This window comes from Nycticebus coucang, chromosome 12, assembly GCF_027406575.1.
Source record: "Nycticebus coucang isolate mNycCou1 chromosome 12, mNycCou1.pri, whole genome shotgun sequence".
Lineage (NCBI taxonomy): Eukaryota > Metazoa > Chordata > Mammalia > Primates > Lorisidae > Nycticebus > Nycticebus coucang.
Window position 1 is genome coordinate 53,288,969 of NC_069791.1, and position 11,072 is coordinate 53,300,040.

At 52.8% G+C, this 11,072-nt stretch overlaps 1 protein-coding gene across 2 annotated transcripts; it reads left to right on the top strand.

The window, feature by feature from the left end:
- Positions 1-330: 330 nt before the first annotated feature.
- PIANP (PILR alpha associated neural protein) lies at positions 331-7,360 on the top strand. 2 transcript variants are annotated; one of them, XM_053557612.1, is made up of 7 exons: positions 331-737; positions 1,096-1,215; positions 2,857-2,916; positions 3,063-3,568; positions 4,634-4,715; positions 5,502-5,723; positions 6,069-7,360. In XM_053557612.1, exons 3-7 carry the CDS (start codon positions 2,900-2,902, stop codon positions 6,088-6,090), a joined length of 849 nt encoding a protein of 282 aa, XP_053413587.1. In that variant the 5' UTR covers positions 331-737; positions 1,096-1,215; positions 2,857-2,899; the 3' UTR covers positions 6,091-7,360. The 2 variants fall into 2 exon arrangements, with proteins under 2 accessions (XP_053413587.1, XP_053413586.1); XM_053557611.1 differs by lacking the exon at positions 1,096-1,215 and having other exon boundaries at positions 332-737.
- Positions 7,361-11,072: the final 3,712 nt, after the last annotated feature.

Here is an 11,072-nt window from a genome sequence, read left to right on the forward strand (position 1 = left end):
TTGCCACTTACTTTAGAGGTCATTTGGGCTGCTTCAGGGAAAATGCATTTTAGCAGGGTCAGAATATAATCGGGAATCAAACCGTTGGGATAATCCAAAGATGGTGAGGAGTCTTTTCCTCCACCCACCCCACCCCCCATCCCTCGCCTGCAGCCTTTACCTTGACTACTTTCCAAGAGGGGGTGAGGGTGGGGGAGCGGCGGTTTTGAAGAGATGGGGGCAATCAAATCAAGACAGAGGTGGAGACTCAGAGCACTGGATGACTCAGAATTTAAGAAATTGATTGGGACCACCATGGGTGTCCCCAGAACTGGGGTGAAGGGGGTGAAGCCCGTCAGCAAAACCCGGGGATCCGCACGGTCTCTCGCCCTCCCCACCCTCTCCAACCCTCCACCTAGGACAGAGGGGGGGCTCGACACCTGCAGCGTGGCAGCAGGAGGGTTAATCCGTGCGTGGCCTACGGGGAGGCGGGGAGGCGGAGACCCAGCGGTCTCAGCCGCCGCGCCGAGCCCAGCCGAGCCGAGCGCAGCCGGAGCCGAGCCGAGCCGAGCCGAGCAGAGCATCTCCAGCCGCCGCCGCCGCCCAGCGCCCCGGGCGCCCGCCCCCCACCGGCTCCAGCGTCCTGCTGCGGGCCAAACCTGCCGACCATGCCCCGCACCTTGTCCGCTTCTGCGACCCCCCGGTCCCGCACAGCCCTGACCGCCAGTATTCGTCGCGCCGCCGTGCCAAGCATGCAGGTGAGTGAGAGGGACCCCCACGCCCCCAACCCGGAGGGAGCCCGGCCCTGCCCTTCCCGACTCCGCGCCCTTAACCACCCACCCCTCCCGGTACGGTCCCTTGCCAGGGATGCAGCCTGCAGCCCCCAAGCATTCTTTCCCCAGCATGCTCTCCATCCCTCCGAGGTCCGACTCTAGCCTGCCCTTCCTGGTGCAGCAGTCCGCATCCCCGAGGCTGCCTCCATCCCGCCTTCGGCTCAGCGGGCGGCTCCTAGCATCCTCTTGGCCTCTAGTCCCCTTCCTGCTGTTGGCAGTCCCCCCTTGGAGTCCCTTAGCCGACCGCCTTTTCCTCGCTTCCTCCACTCTCCCTGCCTTCCAGTTCTTTCCCGGAGCGCGGGCCTCCGGGAAGGGTGGGATGGGGGCAACCCTGGAGGTAGGGCCCGGTTCCCCCACGGCGAAGCTCCCGCCCCACCCCCAGCTCGTCTCCTGCGCACAACAGGTCGGTGAGGAACGAGGAGAGGGTGGGGGTGGTGCGCCAGCTTGGGGACTGCGGGCTACCTGGAGGGGGTGATAAAGGGGTGCGCAGTCCAGGGTTTGGAGTTGATGCTGTGATAGGTAAGATGCACTGGCGGAGGGGCAAGTGAGTCCTGGAGTCATCCGGCCATAGACGTCTCTGGGAGCCGTTCTCCGCTTCACTGGTTCGCTCCAACACTCCTTCTTCCCTCCCTCCGTCTTCCTTCGTTTCCTCTCCCTCTCCCCCCTCTTCACACCGTGTCCCCATCCCTTATCTCTTTCCATAGCTTGATGGCCCTTTACATTTTGAGAAACAATTTCCAACTGCTCCATCCGTGCTGTCCTGGTTCTCGGCTCCCCAGCCCCTGTCCCCTCATTTTGTCTTCAGTTATTATATTCTCTCCTTTCTCATCTCCTTTCTCCCCATCCTGGTCGTCACTCCCTACCACTCCACTTCTTTGGCTGTTCTGCCTGGACCTCTCTTTCCTTCTTCTCCTGGCACTGCCTCTTCTCCCCCTGCACCTGTGACCCCTTAACCCTCTCCTTTTCCCCTCCTGGACCTCTTTCCAGCATCCTCCACACTTCAACCATCTTCTGTACCCTTCTCTCCTTTCTTCACAGGCCATTCTTTTTCAGGACTCCCTGCTGTCCCCACCCTGCACTCCAGGGGCTTCCTATTTACCTTTCTCCTCCTCCCTCTAAACCATCCTTCCCTCTCCCAGCCCTTCATGCCCTTCCCATCTCTCCCACTGCCCACTTCCTCTTCCCTTCTTCTGACTTCCCCATCTTATGCCCCTGGAATACTCCGGGAGCATTCAATGTGCACATTTGGACACAGAATCCGGAGGACACTGTGGTGTTAGCTCTTCTTTCCCTTTGAGGAGTTGGACCACCCTCAGCTCTGAGAACATACCCTGCCTCTTTCAAAACCAACCAATCATCCAGATTCTCCCAAGATTCTTTACCCAGGAGAGCTACATGTGAGGGGGTGGCTTCTTCCCAACTCCACCTCCTTCATAGGGCACCTATGCGTTTGGATGATTAAACATTAAGAGCAAAAATTATATTCTGTAAAATTTTTCTCCCACCCACCTCTTTCTCTTTTTCTTTCAATCCCTTCATCTCTTCCTTTCTCCTGAAGATGCAGACTCCTGGGGCCAATCATGAGAGAAACGCCTGGCATTACAAGTGCGGCCCCCTGCACGCGGGTGCACACGCGCACACACTCTCACTTAGATTGACTTCCCCTTCCCTCCCCCCACCTTCAGACTCCCTCCCTATCAGTAGGTGCTCAAGGAATCACAAGGTTCTTGGCTCTAAATTAAGATCCAAGAAAAGCTTGGAGCTGTGGGTAAAGGAAGTAAGAAGGAAGCTGGAGAAGCCAGAGTAGACCCTAGGGTGGGGAGGTAACAGGGACCCAGGAACTTGCAGATGGGGCTGGGGGCTGGTCAGGGAACCACTCTGGGAGATTCTCCCCCACCCCCACCCCAAGGATGCTAAGAAGTGGATCCTGGGTGGCAGCAGCTGGCAGCCTAGGAGGGGAGATAAGGGTAGAATTGGTAGATGAATGAGCTAGGGAAGTACACAGAGCAGGGTTGGGGTGTGACAACCCCCTTTTTTACCCTAGTAAAGGCTGAAAATCTGGGCCACAGCTGAGGAAGACTTCTGACATGGAGTCCAGGATGTGGTAAGTTTGGCCCAGCAGAGGGAGCTTGGAGACCACTTATGGCGGGTCATGGCCCTTTCTTTCCTAGGCCCATCCAGGGCCTGCCCTCCCCACACATAGGCCCACCAGGGCCTGCTGTCTCACCTACTTTCTCTCCCTTCTTGTAGGCCTGCTCTGCTGCTGTCCCACCTTCTCCCTCTCTGGCCACTGCTATTGCTGCCCCTCCCACCTCCAGCTCAGGGCTCTTCCTCCTCCCCTCGAACCCCACCAGCCCCAGCCCGCCCCCCCTGTGCCCGGGGAGGCCCCTCAGCTCCACGTCACGTATGTGTGTGGGAACGGGCACCTCCACCAAGCCGATCCCCTCGGGTCCCAAGATCTCGTCGGCAAGTCCTGCCAGGCACTGCACCTCCTGCCACCCCATCAGGCTTTGAGGAGGGCCCACCCTCCTCACAGTACCCCTGGGCTATTGTCTGGGGTCCCACAGTATCTCGAGAGGATGGGGGTGACCCCAACTCTGCCAATCCTGGATTTCTGGACTATGGCTTTGCAGCCCCCCATGGGCTCGCTACCCCACACCCCAACTCAGACTCAATGCGGGGTGATGGAGATGGCCTCATCCTTGGAGAATCACCTGCTACCCTGCGGCCGTTCCTGTTTGGGGGCCGTGGGGAAGGTGAGTAGGAGAGTCTGTTAGGAATATGAGGTATGAGGAGGGTGGGTGAAGACTAAGCAGCAGAATTAGCGGGCCTTGTCTGTTAGCTCCTTCAACAAATGTGCTGGGGAGTGTATGCTGATACAGGACACAGAGATGGAGGCACTGTCTGAGCCCTTGAAGAGTTCAGGTCCACTAGAGAAGACAGATGTGTAAACCCTCGGGGATGAGTCAACATAATAAATGCTCTGAGGCATGTACAGCACGTTTTTAGGAAAAGAGAGAAATGAGGGAGTACTTCTGCCTTGGAGTCAGGACACTTTCAAAGAATTGATATTTGAGCTGGACCTTGAAAACAGAGTGGTAGTATTCTAGGCAGAGGAACACCATGGAGGAAGGGGGGACTACCAGGGTGATGTTTGGTTCAGGGAGTGCTGATGGAGGGATAGGACTGGTGGTTTGGGGGCTGAGCCATGGAAGAGAGTAGGACATCTCCACACTGAAGTTTCTATGTGGAGAGATAGGTTCTCTCTGATCTTGAAGCCTCATCCTTGTCACATGTACATGTAAGATTTGGTGAAATACCTTCGGAAGAGTGGAGGAAAGAGCTTGTCAACTCAGGGGAAAGCTGGTGATAAGAAGAGGAAGGCTGGATCTGTGCCCATAGCTCAGTGAGTACAGCGCCAGTCACAAACACCAAGGCTGGCAGGTTTGAGCCCAGCCCGGGCCTGCTAGACAACAATGACAACTGCAACCAAAAAATAGCTGGGCATTGTGGTGGGCACCTGTAGTTCTAGCTACTCAGGAGGCTGAGGCAAGAGAATCACTTAAGCCCAAGAGTTTGAGGTTGCTGTGAGCTGTGATGCCACAGCACTCTACCGAGGGCAACATAGAGAGACTCTATGTCAAAAAAAAAAAAAAAAGAAGAAGAAGAAGAGGAAGTCTCCAGAGAAGCAGAGAGTTGGGCACTGTGGTTTCACATGGCAAAACTCCTCCAGCTTACTGAACCCATAGCCTAACCCTGCTACCCCCTTCTGGCTCCTGCCACCTCAGGCCTTCCTAAAACTTTCTCCTCACCCCAATCAGGTGTGGATCCCCAGCTCTATGTTACAATCACCATCTCCGTCATCATTGTTCTCGTGGCCACTGGCATCATCTTCAAGTTCTGGTAAGCTAAGGGGAGAAGGATGCTAGTGGATGGGGTCTGAACATTTGATAATCAAGGCTGAAAGCAAGGCGGGAGTCTGAGGGAGCAAGGGCAGCAGTGTTGCTGCAGGTAGAGTAGGAAATGGTGGATGAAGATAAGATCTTGGGACAAGGCAGTAGGGATTGGGGAGGGAGAAGACAGTGAGAAACCCGGGCAGATTCCACCTTGCAGGGAAATACAAGGATAATAGGAGGGAAGAATTATTTATGTGTACTAGGGGCTGGGGTGGGCATGTCTTGTCCCTATTTCCTCCAAGGCAGAGAAAACTGACCCAGTCTGCAGCACCCCTTCTTAAAGCTGCCTGCAGGGGAGGGAGAAAATCTGGAGCTTTCTTTGCACATGTTTAATAATGGATCACTCAGTCCTTCACACTTTACTGAGAGAATCGTTAGACTAAGGTGTTCAGGTCATTAGCTGACTTTGAACTAAAACTAAACCTGCCAAGTGCCTGCTGAGGAGAGAAATGGCTTTTCTGGGCATGCATGAGGGAAAGGGCAATTTGGGGGGATTGTATGTGTTGGGGGTACTAATCCTATGGATCTGGTTGGGAGGATGGGTTAGATTCTTGAGCCCCCCAGGGGTAGCAGAAGTGGTTTTATGGGAGATTTGATGTAGGGGAACTTTTTCAGAGGCCAATTTCTCTGCCTTTGAAAGGATGTTGGGGGAGCCTGGGGGTGACCAGCATTTAGGCTCAGGATGGGGGCTACTTGTGTGTGAGAAAGAACCTCTTTCCTCCTGGTGCCCCAGTTGGGACCGCAGCCAGAAGCGGCGTAGGCCCTCAGGGCAGCAAGGTGCCCTGAGGCAGGAGGAGAGCCAGCAGCCGCTGACAGACCTGTCCCCTGCCGGAGTCACTGTGCTGGGGGCCTTCGGGGATTCACCTACTCCCACCCCTGACCATGAGGAGCCCCGAGGGGGACCCCGGCCTGGGATGCCCCAGGCCAAGGGGGCTCCAGCCTTCCAGTTGAACCGGTGAGGGCAGGGACTATGGGACAGGAGGGTAAGGTGGGAAGGCGACAGGTCTCCAGAGCTGGGGTGGGTACTCCCTGGGTGGGTGGTGAGGAAGCAGTCTTGGCCAGCCCACAGCCCCTGGCTCTCCTTCCCAGGCTGGTCCTAGGCTCTCCCAAGAAGGCTGGACCAGCCCTTCTGGGGATTTCTTCCTTCACCCACTCTGTCAGGATATATGTCCCATTCTCTGCTGCCCTTTAACATCAACTCTGCCCTCTTACCCACCATCCACCTCTTTGTCTTGGACTTCCCCCGCTGTTCTGGTCTGCCCCTTGGTTCCTGACTGTACCCTTTCCCTCTTCCTCTCAGGATTCCCTTGGTGAATCTGTGACGCACCCCCCCCCCCCAGTGTTGGGGTGCTGCCAAGCAGGAGGCCGAGGGGCTGGCACAGCCCCCATCCCACTGAGGGTGGGCAGCTGTGGGGAGCCAGGCGAGAGTGCTCCTGGCCCCTGCCCATGCACTTCTCCCTGGAACACTCACTGGCCCCATGGGCAATCCTACCTGCTTGCCCTCCGTAGGTGGGGGCCTCACATATTTGTGACTTCTGTCCCCTATCCTCACCCTTGCACACTCACATGAAAGCCTTGCACACTCACCTGTACCTTCACAGGCCATTGCACACACTCATGCTCCCAAACAGCTTGTCTGCACCCTCCCTGGCTTCCACATCTCTCCACTCAGTGGCTCTCTCATAGTCCCCTCTTGTTTCACACTTTCAGTCTTTCTCTTTTCCACATTCTGTGCTCAGTTCGTTCACTCAGTGGTCAGTGTTCCCTGCACACTTTACCTCTGACATGCATTTCCTGGCCTAATGTTGTGCCGTTGTGTGACGTACTCACTCTCTCTCCCTCATGAACATTCACTGGACTAGTTTCTGTGGCCCCTGCATGCTGACCCTGAGGTGGATAAGAGGTGAGGTTGGGGCTTCTTGTACCCTTATCTGTCACGGTTCCATCCCATTCCATGTCACGTTTCCATCTCCCCCAGCCCACTCCAAGGGCACTGGAATCACCCTGAGGGCTCCTCCATGGGAATAGGGGTAGTGAGACCCCAAACTTCTCCCCCACCACACTGCTAAATCCTGTTGTCTGAGAGATGGGTTTGGGGGGAGTCGACTGCTGCACTAAATGAGAAAGGGACTCCCACTTATCCTTACCTTCCTCCTAAGCCCCCTTTGTCTTGTCTGTCATATTGTCTGTGTGTGTGTCATTCTTCGCATTCAGAGTCCCTGAGCCAGTCCTCTACTTCCCAGCCTTCCTTAGGGCCTCCCTAACTCCATCTAGGCTGCCGGGGACTGGAGCCAACTGGTTCAGGCTATTGGGAGCTCTGCCTCCAAATCTACCCTTTCCCTGCCTGGGCTCCCTCATATCCCCTCCCTGCCTCCCTCCTTACTTCCTTCTTCCACTCTCCCCACCCTTTCCTGATCCTCAGGTTCTTCCCTACTTCTCACCGGTTTTTCCACCTTCTTTATTCCCCTCTTACCTGGCTCCTATGCTGTGATATATATTTTTGTATTATCTCTTTCTTCTTCTTGTGGTGATAATCTTGAATTCTTGTGGGATGTAAGTTTCAAAATTTTCAAATAAAGCCTTTGCAAGATACTTGAGTCACCTGGTTCTGCCTATGACCCCTGTAGAGGGGAGGAGTGGGCAGCCAACAGGGAGGAAAAGAAGGATGAAGGGGGTGGGGGTGTGTGTGCTCCAGACCAGACATCACCTGGCCTGCCCTGACTTGGAGCTGGGAATTGGCCAGGGCTTTGACTTGGTACAAAATGGAAGGGTGGGAAGAGGAAGAGAAACTGAAGGGTGCAGCTGATGTAGGAGAGAAACTGGACTGGAACCATGGCTCACTTGTTCTTTGCCAGGGAGGGTCAGCAGAGACCATGAGAAAGGAGACAGAAAAAAAAAGAAAATCACAAAGAAGGAGAGGCAATGGAGCAAGCAGGAAAAGGAAGGCGAGCTGATAAGAGATGGAGAGTGAAGGGAGAAAGGAATGAGAAAAATGGAGCAATGGAAAAAGGATAAGAGGGAGCCATAGGAAAAAGGCTGCTCTGCTTTGTTTATTTTCAGCCTTGCTCCCTAACCTGCCTCCACCTACAGTTGTCCCTCAAAAGCTGTGCAGCATTAGAAGCCCTCTGGTTAACTTGTTAGCTTTCCCCAGTCTGCCCTCTCTAAGAAGCACTGCAGGGCAGCGGGGGTGGAATCCAGGGATGCATTTGGGCGAGGAAACTAGAGGTTGCCCAGTTGGGATCAGTCACCTCTAAGTCCCTGATTTTAGGTTTGGCTCCTGTAACAGCCCTGTGAAAACCCACATATCAGCCTCTCAGCTGTTGCTAGGCTCTGTTGCCACAGTAACCATCCAGGTCCCATCTCCCCTACCTCAATCTGTGCCCCGCTTGCTCCCAGGAAATGGGATAGCCCCAGGGAGGACAAGAGGCAAGTATAGTATGCCAGAGAGCATCCCAGGACTGTATAGGCTTCCATGTGTTTATCTTTGAAGCTAGGGTAAGGAATGGCTCCGTGTTGGTAGGTGTAGTGCTTTAGGTGTTGGGGAGCTTTACCATGAACTGAGGGAAATGGGGCTGAGTCAGTGTAGCACATAATGGTGTCAGGAGGAGGAAGCGCCTTTCTTGGGATGAGAGCAGTATGTGCATTCAAGGTGTCAGACTCCCTAAGAAAAGGACAGATTGCTACAGAGGAAAGAAGCCGAGTGGGGCCAAGGATTTATGAGCCAACTCTAAGCAGAGATGTGAGGCAAACAAGCTTCTGAGGGGACCTCTGCGGAGTCAACCCAGGGGGGCAAGAAGAGATCCCAGCAGGTAGCTGATGGGAGAGAGAGGGCTGGAGTGTGAGTATTGGAGGAGGTGTTGATGGATGCACTGGGGGCTTTAAGGAGGGAGGGAGAGGAAGCTTCATTAATTTTTCCTTCTTTCCCCACAGGACTTTAGTCCTTGTCAGGTGAGGATAGGGAGAAAAGAGATGCACTGGCACAGAAAGGGTAGGAGCTCAGTGCTAGGGAGTACGCTGGGCCCTCACCTTCAGCAAGGATCTCTCTTCCGAGGGACAGCATAACCTGGGACTCATCCATATGCAAAAGGCACACATGAAGGCCCCTGATGAAGAGGAAATTAATTATTGCCTGATTAGATCTCCGTTTCTCTAAATTTAAATAAAATATACCGGCAAGACACTGAAAATCTTCACCTGTTCCCTTTCCTGAAATGCCCTCCTTCCACCATGGAAAGTCTGATGGCAGGAAAGAGGAGAAAGGAGACTGTCCTAGACTTCTGAATTGTCCTAAAGGGATTATGCCAAACTGTCATGCTAAGGAACAAACCCAACTTTTTTCCCTCCTGTAGCTGAAACAAGACTGTGGGAGGTCCTCAGAAGACTACACCAAGAACAAAACAATAGCCATACTGCCCTTTTGGGAATTGGAAGGTTCTTTGAGGCGACACATCACAGGCACCACTGGAACCAGCGGTCTCTCATCATTATACTTTCTTTTTTTTTTTTTTTGTAGAGACAGAGTCTCACTTTATGGCCCTCCGTAGAGTGCCGTGGCCTCACACAGCTCACAGCAACCTCCAACTCCTGGGCTTAAGCGATTCTCTTGCCTCAGCCTCCCGAGCAGCTGGGACTATAGGCGCCCGCCACAACGCCCGGCTATTTTGTTGTTGCAGTTTGGCCAGGGTCGGATTTGAACCCACCACCCTTGGCATATGGGGCCGGCGCCCTACCGACTGAGCCACAGGCGCCACCCCATTATACTTTGTCTCTCATCATCATGCTTTCTTTGCCTCCTGGGCTGTGCATCAAATGACTCAGCTAGGTTTCTCTTAGCATTTTTCTGTAATGCTTACCATTGTGGCTCAGACCAAATCAGGGAATAGGGAAGCCCCCAGGAGGAGGGATCTCCCAGGCTGAGCTCAGGGTGTGGAAGTGATTCAAGATGGAAACAGTGTGCCAGCTGGAGAACCCCAAGCTAAAATTAACAACCCTCCTCTCCCTACGCCCCACATTTATTGCTCTAAAGCTTTCTTTAAGGAGTTCAAAGCACTTAAAACTTGATTCTTATAGGAAGGGCAGGAATAGGGCGAAGAGTTGGGAGACACTGAGGCCCAGGAAGTGGCTATGTAGTGTAAATAGGAAGAACAGGAGAACTAGGACTTATAGTGAGTACTACTATTTGGCTCCCACTTTTCTATACCAGCCCCCAAAGTCAAGATTTTTTGAATCGGCAATCTCTAATCCATGCAGCAATAGGTCTGGTCACATGTGAGTCCCCCCACCTCCCTTTTTTTCTAAGACTAGTCAAGTGGAGTAGTGAGAAGGGGGAAAGAGTAGAACAAGGAGTTCAATCTGTAACTGTGAACAATCCAGTGAGATAACTCACTATCTTCAGACCAACCCAAATGTGAGCCCTTAAGACCCTTATCCTGCCAACTGTTAGTACTCAGTCAACACAAACTGAATGCCAAGCCTAAAAATGTGATAAAGGGAATATACACTTTTGAAAAGATACAAACTCGTTACAAAGATATGTCATCTATTTAACATAAATAAATGTTAAAAGGTGTCCTTTGCTACTTTCATCGCTGGGACCTTGGGGAAAAAATCACTTAAATCTGCTTAATCTTATTTTCATTTTCTTTTTTTTTGCAGTTTTTGGCCGGGGCTGGGTTTGAACCCACCACCTCCGGCATATGGGACCGGCGCCCTACTCCTTGAGCCACAGGCGCTGCCCTGCTTAAAATCTTATTTTCATTCTCTATAAACATGGGCGTTATGGTTATTTGTTAGGTTATTTTGCTTTCTTAGCAAGAGGGTATTACTGTTAACATGAGGGAATTAAATTCTGCTCCAGCCAAAAGAGAGCTCAGCCCAGAGGGATTCTGGCCAGATTAGGGTGCAGGCTTGTTGCAGGTTTGCAACAACATTCATTTCTAAAACGGTATATATTTATCAGCCTCTACTATGTGTTCAGTAAAGTAACGTGAACAGTTTCTTCTCTGAAGAGCTGACACTCTGCCTGGGGAATCACAGGTATCAAATAATTAAAACAGCAACAAAAAGTACAGATTAAATGCTGTGGGAATTCAGACAAAAGAACCATCATAGGCGAGAGCACTCAGAGAAGGTGTCCTGAAGAAGTAAAACGCTTATACCTGAGGATACAGCAGCAAACAATTCAAATTACCCCCATGAAGCTGATATTCTAGTGGGAGGAGCTGAACAGCAAACAATGTAACAGGTAGTGAGGAATGCTGTATTTGAAAGTAAAGCAGGGTAAGAGCTTAGGGATGTGATTAAG

Coding starts and splice junctions, on each gene's coding strand:
- PIANP (XM_053557612.1), top strand. Junction 3,569..4,633: donor GTTTGGGGGCCGTGGGGAAG/GTGAGTAGGAGA, acceptor CACCCCAATCAG/GTGTGGATCCCCAGCTCTAT. Junction 5,724..6,068: donor CCAGCCTTCCAGTTGAACCG/GTGAGGGCAGGG, acceptor TCTTCCTCTCAG/GATTCCCTTGGTGAATCTGT.